The sequence below is a fragment of the Tamandua tetradactyla genome, chromosome 20, assembly GCF_023851605.1.
Source record: "Tamandua tetradactyla isolate mTamTet1 chromosome 20, mTamTet1.pri, whole genome shotgun sequence".
In the NCBI taxonomy this organism is placed as follows: domain Eukaryota; kingdom Metazoa; phylum Chordata; class Mammalia; order Pilosa; family Myrmecophagidae; genus Tamandua; species Tamandua tetradactyla.
Genome location: NC_135346.1, coordinates 15,045,486 through 15,057,365, shown reverse-complemented (window position 1 = coordinate 15,057,365; position 11,880 = coordinate 15,045,486). Strand labels below are relative to the sequence as shown.

The 11,880-nt window shown below is 50.8% G+C and overlaps 1 protein-coding gene across 4 annotated transcripts; it reads right to left on the bottom strand.

Moving 5' to 3' along the window:
* Positions 1 to 1,517: 1,517 nt before the first annotated feature.
* LOC143664453 (uncharacterized) lies at positions 1,518 to 5,714 on the bottom strand. Of its 4 annotated transcripts, none has more exons than XM_077138040.1 (4): positions 5,506 to 5,706; positions 3,210 to 3,641; positions 2,156 to 2,463; positions 1,518 to 1,710 (listed from the first exon to the last, which is right to left on the bottom strand). In XM_077138040.1, exons 2-4 carry the CDS (start codon positions 3,639 to 3,641, stop codon positions 1,689 to 1,691), a joined length of 762 nt encoding a protein of 253 aa, XP_076994155.1. In that variant the 5' UTR covers positions 5,506 to 5,706; the 3' UTR covers positions 1,518 to 1,688. The 4 variants fall into 4 exon arrangements, 2 of the variants coding, with proteins under 2 accessions (XP_076994155.1, XP_076994154.1); XM_077138039.1 differs by having other exon boundaries at positions 5,424 to 5,703; XR_013166426.1 differs by lacking the exons at positions 1,518 to 1,710; positions 3,210 to 3,641 and having other exon boundaries at positions 2,354 to 2,463; positions 5,424 to 5,714.
* Positions 5,715 to 11,880: the final 6,166 nt, after the last annotated feature.

Genomic DNA, 11,880 nt, shown 5'->3' with positions numbered 1-11,880 from the left:
CTCAGAAAACCTGCACAAAGGCGGAAGCTTAGACTGTGACCTTCTTTGGGAAGGAAAACACCGAGGGTCGCCTCTGACCCTCTCCTCCACCGCGGCTGGAAAAGGCTCGAGAGGCCTCAGTGGCTGCCCAGGGTGGGGACATGGAATCAAACTCCCCTGAGTGTCCACGGCTCTCCAGATCTGGCCTCAAGCGTCCTCCCATCTTGCTTGCTCCACTCCTCCCTGGACTGTGGCTTCGAATAACCAGAGCTTGTCCCCTCTTCTGCCTTTATGGATGCCTCACCCAGTCATCCCACAGTTAAGGCCCTGACGTGCCGGGAGCTGGGGTGCAGCCCTCCTCTCTCCAGGGCACCCTTCCAAGTGCAGGGTTAATGCTGCCCCCCACCCCACCCCGACTCGCCCACCCTCCAGGGCCTTCCTTGGTGAACGGGCTCTCTCTCCACAAGTCACCGGAATTTGGCGCTGTCTCCTTGCATTAGCGCATGACACTGGTCTCCATGTGGCCCCCTCCTCAGACCCAGCTTAGACCAGCTTCTAAGGTCCATGCAGATGCCTCCCCATCCCGTCTGTTTCTTCAAGGCAGTGAGGGCCCAAAGACACCAACAAACTCTTGGACTTGGCCCAGAACCAGCTGAAGGGAAATAAAAGGGAACAAGCCGATCCCCCAACTCCAAGACAAAACCAAGGCGCTTTCCTGGCCAGGGAATCTATACTTCTTCCATCATGAGCCCAACCCCAAATCCCCCAGCCTGGAGTGAAGCAATGGGGGTGTCTTGAAAATATTAAAATGTGGATTTTTCAAAAGCTCTTCTTTGTAATTGAAGTGTGACCAGTTTCTCTCTTCCTCTTCTACCTCCTCAGCCTCCCCATCCTCAGGAGGAAGGAATGGTGGGCAGATGTGGGCGTCCCTGCCAAGCCATCCCCCCTGGGCGGAGGGCAGGGATTCAGGAGTGAGAGAAGTGCGGGTGGAAGGGAGCAGAGACCCCACCCCCAGGGAGGTGACAGGCAGCCCAGCCCCATAAGACGGCACTAAAGAACTACTCCAAACAGGAGCCAAGGTCCATGTGCCTGCTCTCGGGGTGGGCGGTGCCACACATCCCATCATCCAGCGTGTGGCACACACTCTTCACCCATGGGCTGCCTGCCATGGCAGAGGAAGCATGGAGTTGGCGAAAAACCCTGGGGCATGAGGCAACTTAGGTCCACAGAGCCCAAGAAGGTGGGTCCTCAGCAGACAGGGGCTGCCTCTCCATCCCCACCTGCTGCTCCAGAGCGCATAAGCACTCAGCCCCCGAGGTCAGACAGAGCTGGGTGCCAATCCCTGTGCCACTGCTTGTTAGCTGTGTGAGCTTGGGCATGCTGCTTAACCTCTCTGAACCTGTCTCTTCATCCATAGACTGGAGACGGCACCAGTATCTACCTCTAAGGATTAATGGGGATGATCGCAGCCAGGTGCCTGGTGCATAGTGTACGCTTATCCTAAAATGTAAAGTTGATTCACCATCTCCATCCATTGTAATAAAATGATTTATTTACCAAGCGTGTCTTGGGGCTGCTGCAGACCTCACGGTGCTCAGGTGGCCTGAGCTCCCTCTCTCTGAGCTTGGGACAGGCTTAGACGGTCTGAGTGCTGGGCACAGCCGACCTTTCCTTTGTGGCACCACTTTTGGGGGCTGCTGGTCTTCACTTCACATGGGGCAGGTCTTCCAGCTAGGTAAACAGAGTGGGAGCATCCGGGACAGGCGGGGTCACTTCCCAGGAGGGCTGAATGTGGGCACCCAGGGCTAAGCCTCTGTCCCTCTGGGAGAAGGGTAAACCCCAGGCTGGCCGAGCCAGATGCCAGAGCTGGAGTCTCCCTCCCTTCCTCTAGCAGCAACCTTTGCCCAGGCTCATCGCTGTGGACTGAGGGGCTGGGCTTGTCCCCCCAACTCTGCCCCTGTCAGTGGCCATGGGGTGCCATGGGATCTCAGGTCCCAGGAGTCAACTGCCTGAGCTGTGGGACCCCCATCCCTGCCACCCTCGGTGCCCACTGATGAGTGGGTGCAGGGTCAGCTCTCCTGCGGCTTCTGCACAGCCAGGGAGAAGGGAGTGGAGGTCAGCTCCGGCAGCCCTGGGGGGTGGTGGCTGGTTACCTTGTCGGGGCACGTGGACTTACTGGGCTGGGGCGGGGCAGGGAAGAGGCCCTCGCAGCGGGGCTGAGCCAGGCCTGAGCTGTCCCCCGCTGGGCTCCCGGGGCGCTGGCGGAGAGGCGGGAGGCCCGGGGCTGGTGCAGATTCCCTCCTCGGGACTTCTGTAGTAAGGCACAAAGCCTGCGGCACAAAACGCATGGCCCACGAAGGTAGCATCGCTGAAGAGCGGGACGTCCAGGCAGCTCGCAGGGGGCCGCCCTGCCGAGACCAGGTGGGGGCAGCAGGCCGGGGCGCGTGGGGATCCGGCAGCGTGGGACGGGGCTGGTGAGGCAGTCTGAGGCGGAGGGAGGCGGGACGGTCAGCCGGGCACGGGGCCACCTCCCCGGGAGCGGGCCTAAGGTGGCGGCTGGAGGGGAAGGCTGGACCCCGCCTATCTGGCCTCCTCCGGCATCTCTGGATTGAGGACCTGGTGCCCAGCTGCATGGGGCTGGGGTGGTGGTTAGTGAGGCTCCAGAGCACAGCACAAATCCCAGCTTTACTGCCTGCTAGCTGTGTGTCCTTGGCCAAGTCATTTACCCTCTCTGAGACCCATTTTTCTCACCCATAAAACAAAAATAATAAGGCCTAGCTCAAAGGATTGTTCTTAGAATTAAAGCCGATGAGGCCTGTAAAACATTTCTCTGAGTGCCTAGTGTGTCATAAGCACTAAACCAATGTAAGGGCTTTTAATTTTTATGAACTGAACGCCAGGCTAAGCCCTTTAGTGCAATGCCAAATGCAATTCTCACAGGGACTCCAAGAGTAGCTTCGATTGCTCTTTCTTTCGAGGGAAACTGAGGCTCAGAGAGGCGCAGACACTTTCTCCAGGTTACTCCACTAGGACGGTACTTAAGCTGAGGTGTCTGCCTCTAGTCCTTTGCTCTTAGCCTGTGACTCCTTGCTCTGAGAGCTCCAGAAGACCTGGGGGGGCTGGTTAGTGGCCCTGTTTGGTCTGGACCCTGGGGGATGCCAGAGGTGGGAGGGAATCTGGCTCTGCAGCCCCCAAACTCCCCCCACCCTTCTGTGGCCGCCTCAACTCACAGAGTGGCCGTCGCTGGCCATTGTGGTGCAGAAGCAGCCAGTTTCCACCTCTCTCCTGGGGGGTGGGTCTCGGGACCCCCCACGTGACTTGCCAGGAAGGGCCAGGCTCGGGAAAGTCTCCTCCTCAGAGCGCTGGTAAGGGCAGAACCCGCTAGGGGGCTGAGAGTCCTCTGGGAACGCTTCCTCTCGGACACTCCGGCCCCCTCGGTGGTCCCGGCAAAGCTCCTCTGTCAGGAGCCGCCCACCGGTGCGGAAGAAAGGCAGGTACTCGGAGGCCACCGGGGCCCCGTGGGAGAGGCTGTGGGAGCCGAGGGGCTCCCAGTCCCCTGAACTGGTGGCCTGTGTTTCCTGGGAAGGGGACCCCTGGGCCTCCTCCAGCAGGCTCTGGGAGGACGGGGCGCTGGGCTCAGCCTCGCAGCCCTTCCTGGACATCTGGGAAGAGAGAGGCATTCCACTGTCGCCTCCCCCCAGCCCTCCCCAGCCAGCTCAGCGCCCTCCCCAATCCCTGCCTATTTGGGAGCCAGAAAGATCTTTCCAAAACCCAAACCTGACTGTGGCTCTCCTCTGTCTAAACCCAGCCTTGGCTCCCAGCTGGGATGGGGTGACCCAGGAGCGACCTGGCCCTGCCCACTTCCATGGTCTCTGCTTGCCTCCTTCTTCCCCTCCTCGCTCAGCTCCAAACGTGCAGAACTTCTTGTCATTCCACAGTTGTGCCAAGCTTGGCCCTGCTGCAGAGCCTTTTTCCAGGTCCCTTCCCCTGCTGCCAGCCTCCCTTCAGCGTGACTGTGGTCCCTTCCACCTTTTACCTCAACTTCACTGAAGTACTCTCCTTGGTCTGTGGGCAGCCTGCTCTGCATGTGTGTGTGGTGGAGATGGGGGGGTGGGGGGAGACATCTCTGTCTGATGCTGCCTGGCACACACTAGACCCTCAACTGGTATTTTTTCAACAGGTGACTTGCAGCGCATCTCATATTCTCCTCACTCTGAACAGTCCAGCCACTCAGACCTCCTTTTGGCCCTTCTCACTTGCCAACCAGCCTCCTGCCCCAGGGCCTTTGCACACGCTAATTCTCCTGCCTGGAATCTCTTCCCTCTCCTTTTTCCAGGACAAAATAACCCAAGGTCACTTTCCTGACCTCCCTGACTTAGTCACATCGCCTTACTACAGAGTCCCACTGCGCTGATACCTCTCACCCAGAGCACCCATTTCTCTGCTATGAAACATCCATCTATGTGGTTGCTAAAAATTCCACCAAGGCCAGATCTGTCTAGTTCACTTCAGTATTCCCAGGGCCTATAGCGGGCCTGGCATAGAGTAGAAACAAAATGCTGGAAGAGAGGACAGAAGAGTAGGAGGGTGAATGAAGGAAAATATGAAGCAGGGCTTGGCCAGGAACCGAGCCCTCTCCACCGGCCTCTGCACGGGAGGAAGGACCGAGGCTCCCTGGGGTGGTGGGGGGGGGGGGGGGAGGGCGGCTGAGGCATTAGCTCTGTGGCCCAGAACTGGCATCTGGTAGTGAAAAGCCAGCCCATTTCCTTCCTGCAGCCTGTGTGCGCAGGGTCCGGCCTGAAGCCCGAGGGCTGCATGGTGGGGGCTCTGGCCCTTAGAGCTGTTGCACATGTGGATTCGGGGTCCAACGGGCAGGGCCTATTGCAGCCTGGCTCCCGGCCTTCCCGACGCCTTCTGGAACTTCTGTGCCTTGAGTCCCTCCCCACCCTCCCCACATCCCTCCACATGGTCCGTGCCTGCCCCTACCTCCCTGCACGTAACCTAATCGCTGCACTCCCCAGGGTCCATCCTAGCCCGTCCAGGCAGCCCGGGGACCAGACTCCTCTCCTCCCAGCCCCAGGTGCCCAGCTCAGGGGCCTCTGAGACAGGCCTGCACAAGGGCTCTGTTGGGCTGCTGTCACTGCCCAGACCCTCCACGGGGTGTACTGTGGTCCTTTCTCATGTCGTCCTTGGGGGGAGCCTGGGGGACACTGTGCTGAGGAAACAGAAGCTAAATGGCAGCCCCAGTGCTTAGACCAGGTGTGGTCCACTCCAAAGCCTGTGCTCCTTCCACTGCCACGCATGTGGGGTGGTGAACAGCCGGTTGCATGGAAGAAGGGACTTGGCACAAGGCTTGCACGGCTGTCCCGGTGAGCAGCCGGCGGGGAGGCCGGTCTCCATGGCACTGAGCCCCTCCGTGGGTGGGGCGCTCCCCTAAAGCTTACCCCTCCTGTCCTCTGGCTTTGCTGGCCTAGGGGAGAGGCTCCCCTGTCTTTCCCTCCCGGGCCAGACGTGCCCGCTGCTCACGTTCTCCAGTCAGTGCCACCTCCCGTGTCCTATTTTGGAGTCTGAAGTGGCCCTGAGTCATGATATGATTCAGCCTAATCCTCAAACTCAGACTGAAAAGAGAAAGCCTTGCCAAGCAGGTCCCTTCCTCTCTGCCTCCTCTTCACCTGGCGGCCCCCCTCCCCCTGCTGGGAGAAGATTCCACCATGAAGTCACAAGGCCTGCTGCCAGGCAGGAAAGCCGGATGGCTCTGTTACCATGGAGATGCCTGCCCAAGCACCCACACCTGAGCTCATCACCTGCCTCTTAAATCAGCTTAATCCAGAGCTCCACGGGAGGCTCACGGGAGGCAAACATCTTCCGGGATCAGACTGGCTCTCCGTGATTGGGGGCCAGCGAGCTCACCCAGGGACTTGTGCCTGGAGACTCCGAGAGTGACCCAGTGCCGCGGGTGGAAGTGGAGGCAGGGGCTCTGGTCTGGAGAACTGGGGCCTGTTGCCTGAGTGTGGACCTGCGCACACCTCTCCTTTCTCAGTGCCTCAGCCTCTCAGGCCCCTCAGGGCTACAGACATGGGACTCTGCCCTTGCCACTCGATTCCAGGCGCCTCTCCTCTGTCTTCATCACACATCCGGTCACCTGTGAGCACAGGGCCGTGACGAGCAAGACCATGGTGGAAGGACAGATTGTGCTGACGCGTGCATTCTCCCCAAAAGCCGCGATCCCTGCCAGGCCTGGTGCTCAAGCTCAGGGGGACGGGGACCAGCCTTCGCTGATACTGACTAATGTCAGTTATCATGCTGGGTGATTCCCACATGGCATCTCCTGTGGTCCTCACTGCAAACTTTCAACCCGTTTTACAGATGGGAGAGTTGAGGCTCAGAGCTGGGATTGGAAATTGAACCCGGCTGGAGAAGAGGGACTCAGTTCTAGCCTTAGAGCTTGAGAGTGTTAACAGGGGCCCAGCACACTTGTGAGGGTCATGGAGTGGGCCTCTTTGCCAGGACCTCAGGCCTCCCCAAGGCTGGATTCCAAGAAGCCTGTCACCCAGCGCCGTTTCTCCAGGCCCGGGCAGGGCTCCCTCCACCTCCCCACCCTGAGCCACAGACCCCAGAGCTCATTTACTGCTTATTTTAGCTTATCTTTCTTTTTTATGAACTAACTCTTTAATCCATGTTTATTCTTTTTGTAAGTGGTATTTTTGGGTAAGTGGTAACAGATGAGATTCTAATTATATTTTAATTTTTGAACAGTTGATCAGTTGACTCAACATCATTTATGGGTAATTTATTTTTCCCCAACCCAGTTTGAAATATCAAAATAACTACATTCTAAATTTGTAACAATTACAAACTCAAGTAGGTTTCTAGAATTTATTTATTGTTCTATCCATTCCTTTTGTCTCTCTTGGTACCAATACCATGTTCTATACATCTTAAGTTTTATGAACCATTTTAGTTCATATTATATAGTCACCTTTTAAAAAATCAACATCGACCTCCAGGATGATGGTAGAATAGGATAAGCCGAGTTCACCCTTGTTCCAAGGAACAGCTTGAGAAGTGACAGAAAAATGACTGGGACAGTGGTTCCAGGGTGCACATGACCCGAGAGAGTCTTTCAGACCACATGGGAAGGTTCTGGGCGAAAAAGTTGAGGAATTGAGACACACAGAACCGGATGAGTGGGCTTCCTCCGGATGCTCGAGGACAAAAGGCTGCGCCCAGGAAAGTGTCAGCCCCCCGCAGCTAGCTTGGAGATCAACCCCCTCAGCTCTGCAGCCCAGAGCTCCCCTGGGGAACCCAGAAGCCAGTAAATGAGATTTCCTGGCTCATAGAGACCAACCACGTGGTGCAAAAAGCCTAACGCGCCCCTTTCCAAACGGAGATGCAGAGCCCCCAGGAGTGAACAGACAGGGAGGCAGGGAGAAGGAAGCAAGCCAAGCTGCGCCTCTTGAATGAGCCATGTCCATGCACCCCCATGTACCATACCCCACTTGCCATCGAGACCTGCCCCTCTTGCACCTCATGCACCCACGTCTCAACCCCCGCCCTGCAGCACACACGTGTCCCTGCATCATGCCCCCCTGACCCCATGCACCCTCTCGCGCCCCACGCACCTGCTCCCCCCAACCCTCCCCCAGTGACCCTGACCCCCGCCCCACCCCACCCTTTCTCTGCACCTGCCCACACCTGTGCCCCAGGCCCCTGTGTCCCAACTGCCGCACTCAGCTCCCCATGACCCCTGCGTCCCCACCCTCCTGCTCCCCATGTGCCCTCACCCCACCCCTGCACACCAGCACCCCTCCATGCCCTTTGCACCCGCACAGGCTTCATGATCCACCTCCCGCCACACCCTGCCTCCGTGATCCCCACAGCACGCTCTGCCCTGCGCTCTGAGACCTGCCAGTGCCCACCCCACACTCCCAGGCACCACCGTAGCGCCCCACCCTGCTCCCAGCCCTGCGCCGCACCCTGCCCATGCCCCATGCACCTCCCGTGCCCATCCCACAAATACAAAACCTTAGACTGAGGCCAATCAACTTCCAAAGTCACCCTATCGACATAATTAAATGCCTCAAAGACAGCAGAACATGGCAAAGCACGTGAACACGCAGACAGGTAAAGCCCAGCCCGAGGACAAAATTAAAGCACCAGAAGACACACAGACTTGGGAACAACTAATCAAAGATGTTCATACAACTCTACTAAATAAGATAAACAGGTTGGATAATGACATAAAGGAGATCAAGATGACACTAGAAGAGCATAAAGAAGAATTTGAAAGAATAAATAGAAAAATAGATACCATAGAGATGAAAGATGCTGTAGAGCAAGTAAAATATACACTAGAGACACACAACAGCAGATCTGAAGAGGCAGAAGAAATAATAAGTGAAATAGAGGACAAGACAATTTTGAATGCAAAAAAGAATGGCAAAAAATAATTAGAAAAATTGAAATTTGATCTCAGGGAAATGATGGATAACACAAAGCACACAAATATAAGAATCGTTGGTGTCCCAGAAGGAGAAGAGAGAAGTAAGGGGCTAGGGAGATTAATTGAGGATATAATGGGGAAAAACTTCCTAATCCTTATAAAAGACATAAATATGCAAATCAAAGAATCCCAATGAACTCCAAATAAAATAAATCCAAAAAGCTCTATTCCAAGACACATTGCTAACTGGTCTGTCAAATGTCAAAAAGAAACAGAAAATCCTGAAAGCATCAAGAGAAAAGCGATCTACTCGATACAAGGAAAACAACATAAAGCTGAGTTCAGACTACTCAACAGGATATATTTCAGATCTTGCAAAAGAAAGACTTCCAGCTTTCTGTACCCATTCAAAGTGTCCTTCAAAAGTGAGGAAAAGATTAAAATTTTCACAGACAAAGACTGAGAGAATTTGTCAACAAGAGACTGGTCCTACCAAAAATACTAAAGGGAGTTCTGTCGGCTGAAGAAAAAAAAGACAGGAGAGGGAGGTCTGCAGGAGGGCACAGAATCGAAGAGTAGCAGTAAGGGTAACTTAAAGGGTACAAAGAAAAAAGGGAAAAGAATATATAGATATGACAAATAAAATCCAAAAGATAAGATGATAAATTCAAGAAATGCCTTTATAGTAATAACTTTGAATGTTAATGGGCCAAAGTCACTAATTAAAAGATGCAGATTGAAATGATCATGGTGGTGAATATACAACCGTGTGATGATATCGTGAGCCATTGCTTGCATATCGTGTATGGAATGTTTGTATGTTAAGAATGTTTGTGTTTGTATATTATTTATCAATAAAAATATTTTTTAAAAAGATACAAATTGGCAAAATGGATTAAGAAATATGATCCACATTCTCAAAGAGAGACCATATGCTGGGTCACAAAGCAAGTCTTAACAAATTTAAAAAGATTGAAATCATACACAACACTTTCTCGGATCATAAAGGAATGAGGTCGGAAATCAATAATAGGCGGAGTGCCAGAAAATTCACAAATACGTGGAGGCTCAACAACACACTCTTAAACAACGAGTGGGTCAAAGAATAAATTGCAAGAGAAATTAGCAAATACCTCGAGGCGAATGAAAATGAAAACACAACATATCAAAACTTATGGGGCGCAGCAAAAGCAGTGCTAAGAGGGAAATTTATTGCCCTAAATGCCTATATCAGAAAAGAAGAAAAGGCAAAAATGCAGGAATTAACTGTCCACTTGGAAGAACTGGAGAAAGAACAGCAAACTAATCCCAAAGCAAGCAAAAGGAAAGAAATAACAAAGATTAGAGCAGAAATAAATGAAATTGAAAACATGAAAACAATAGAGAAAATCAATAAGACCAGAAGTTGGTTCTATGAGAAAATCAATAAGATTGATGGGCCCTTATCAAGATTGACAAAAAGAAGAAGAGAGAGGATGCAAATAAATAAGATCAGAAATGGAAGAGAAGACATAACCACTGACCTCACAGAAATAAAGGAGATAATAACAGGATACTATGAACAACTTTACGCTAATAAATACAACAATTTAGATGAAATGGACGGGTTCCTGGAAAGACATGAACAACCAACTTTGACTCAAGAAGACATAGATGACCTCAACAAACCAATCACAAGTAAAGAAATTGAATTAGTCCTTCAAAAGCTTCCTAAAAAGAAAAGTCCAGGACCAGACGGCTTCACATGTGAATTCTATCAAACATTCCAGAAAGAATTAGTACCAACTCTCCTCAAACTCTTCAAAAAAATCGAAGCGGAGGGAAAACTACCTAATTCATTCTATGAAGTCAACATCACCCTCATACCAAAACCAGGCAAAGATATTACAAAAAAAGAAAACTACAGGCCAATCTCTCTAATGAATATAGATGCAAAAATCCTCAATAAAATTCTAGCAAATCGTATCCAACAACACATTAAAAGAATTATACATCATGACCAAGTAGGATTCATCCCAGGTATGCAAGGATGGTTCAACATAAGAAAATCAATTAATGTAATACACCATATCAACAAATCAAAGCAGAAAAATCACATGATCATCTCAATTGATGCAGAGAAAGCATTTGACAAGATTCAACATCCTTTCCTGTTGAAAACACTTCAAAAGATAGGAATACAAGGGAACTTCCTAAAAATGATAGAGGGAATATATGAAAAACCCACAGTTAATATCATCCTCAATGGGGAAAAGTTGAAAACTTTCTCCCTAAGATCAGGAACAAGACAAGGATGTCCACTATCACCACTATTATTCAACATTGTGTTGGAGGTTCTAGCCAGAGCAATTAGACAAGAAAAAGAAATACAAGGCATCAAAATTGGAAAGGAAGAAGTAAAACTATCACTGTTTGCAGACGATATGATACTATACGTCGAAAACCCGCAAAAGTCCACAACAAAACTACTAGAGCTAATAAATGAGTACAGCAAAGTAGCAGGTTACAAGATCAACATTCAAAAATCTGTAGCATTCTATACACTAGTAATGAACAAGCTGAGGGGGAAATCAAGAAACGAATCCCATTTATAATTGCAACTAAAAGAATGAAATACCTAGGAATAAATTTAACTAAAGAGACAAAAAACATATATAAAGAAAACTACAAAAAACTGTTAAAAGAAATCACAGAAAACAGAAAATGACAAGTGCTGGAGAGGATGCGGAGAAAGAGGCACGCTTATCCACTGTTGGTGGGAATGTCAAAGGGTGCAACCACTGTGGAAGGCAGTTTGGCGGTTCCTCAAAAAGCTGAATATAGAATTGCCATACGACCCAGCAATACCATTGCTAGGTATCTACTCAAAGGACTTAAGGGCAAAGACACAAACGGACATTTGCTCACCAATGTTTATAGCAGCGTTATTTACAATTGCAAAGAGAGGGAAACAGCCAAAATGTCCATCAACAGAAGAATGGCTAAACAAACTGTGGTATATACATACGATGGAATATTATGCAGCTTTAAGACAAGATAAACTTATGAACCATGTAATAACATGGATGGACCTAGAGAATATTATGCTGAGTGAATCCAGTCAAAAACTAAAGGACAAATACTGTATGGTCCCACTGATGTGAACGGACATTTGAGAATAAACTTGAAATATGTCATTGGTAACAGAGTTCAGCAGGAGTTAGAAACAGGGTAAGACAATGGGTAATTGAAGCTGAAGGGATACAGACTGTGCAACAGGACTAGATACAAAAACTCAAAAATGGACAGCACAATAATACCTAATTGTAAAGTAATCATGTTAAAACACTGAATGAAGCTACATCTGAGCTATAGGGTTTTTTTTGTTTTTGTTTGCTTGTTTGTTTGTTTGTTTGTTTGTTGTTGTTGTTTTTACTATTATTACTACTTTTATTTCTTTTCTCTATATTAACATTTTA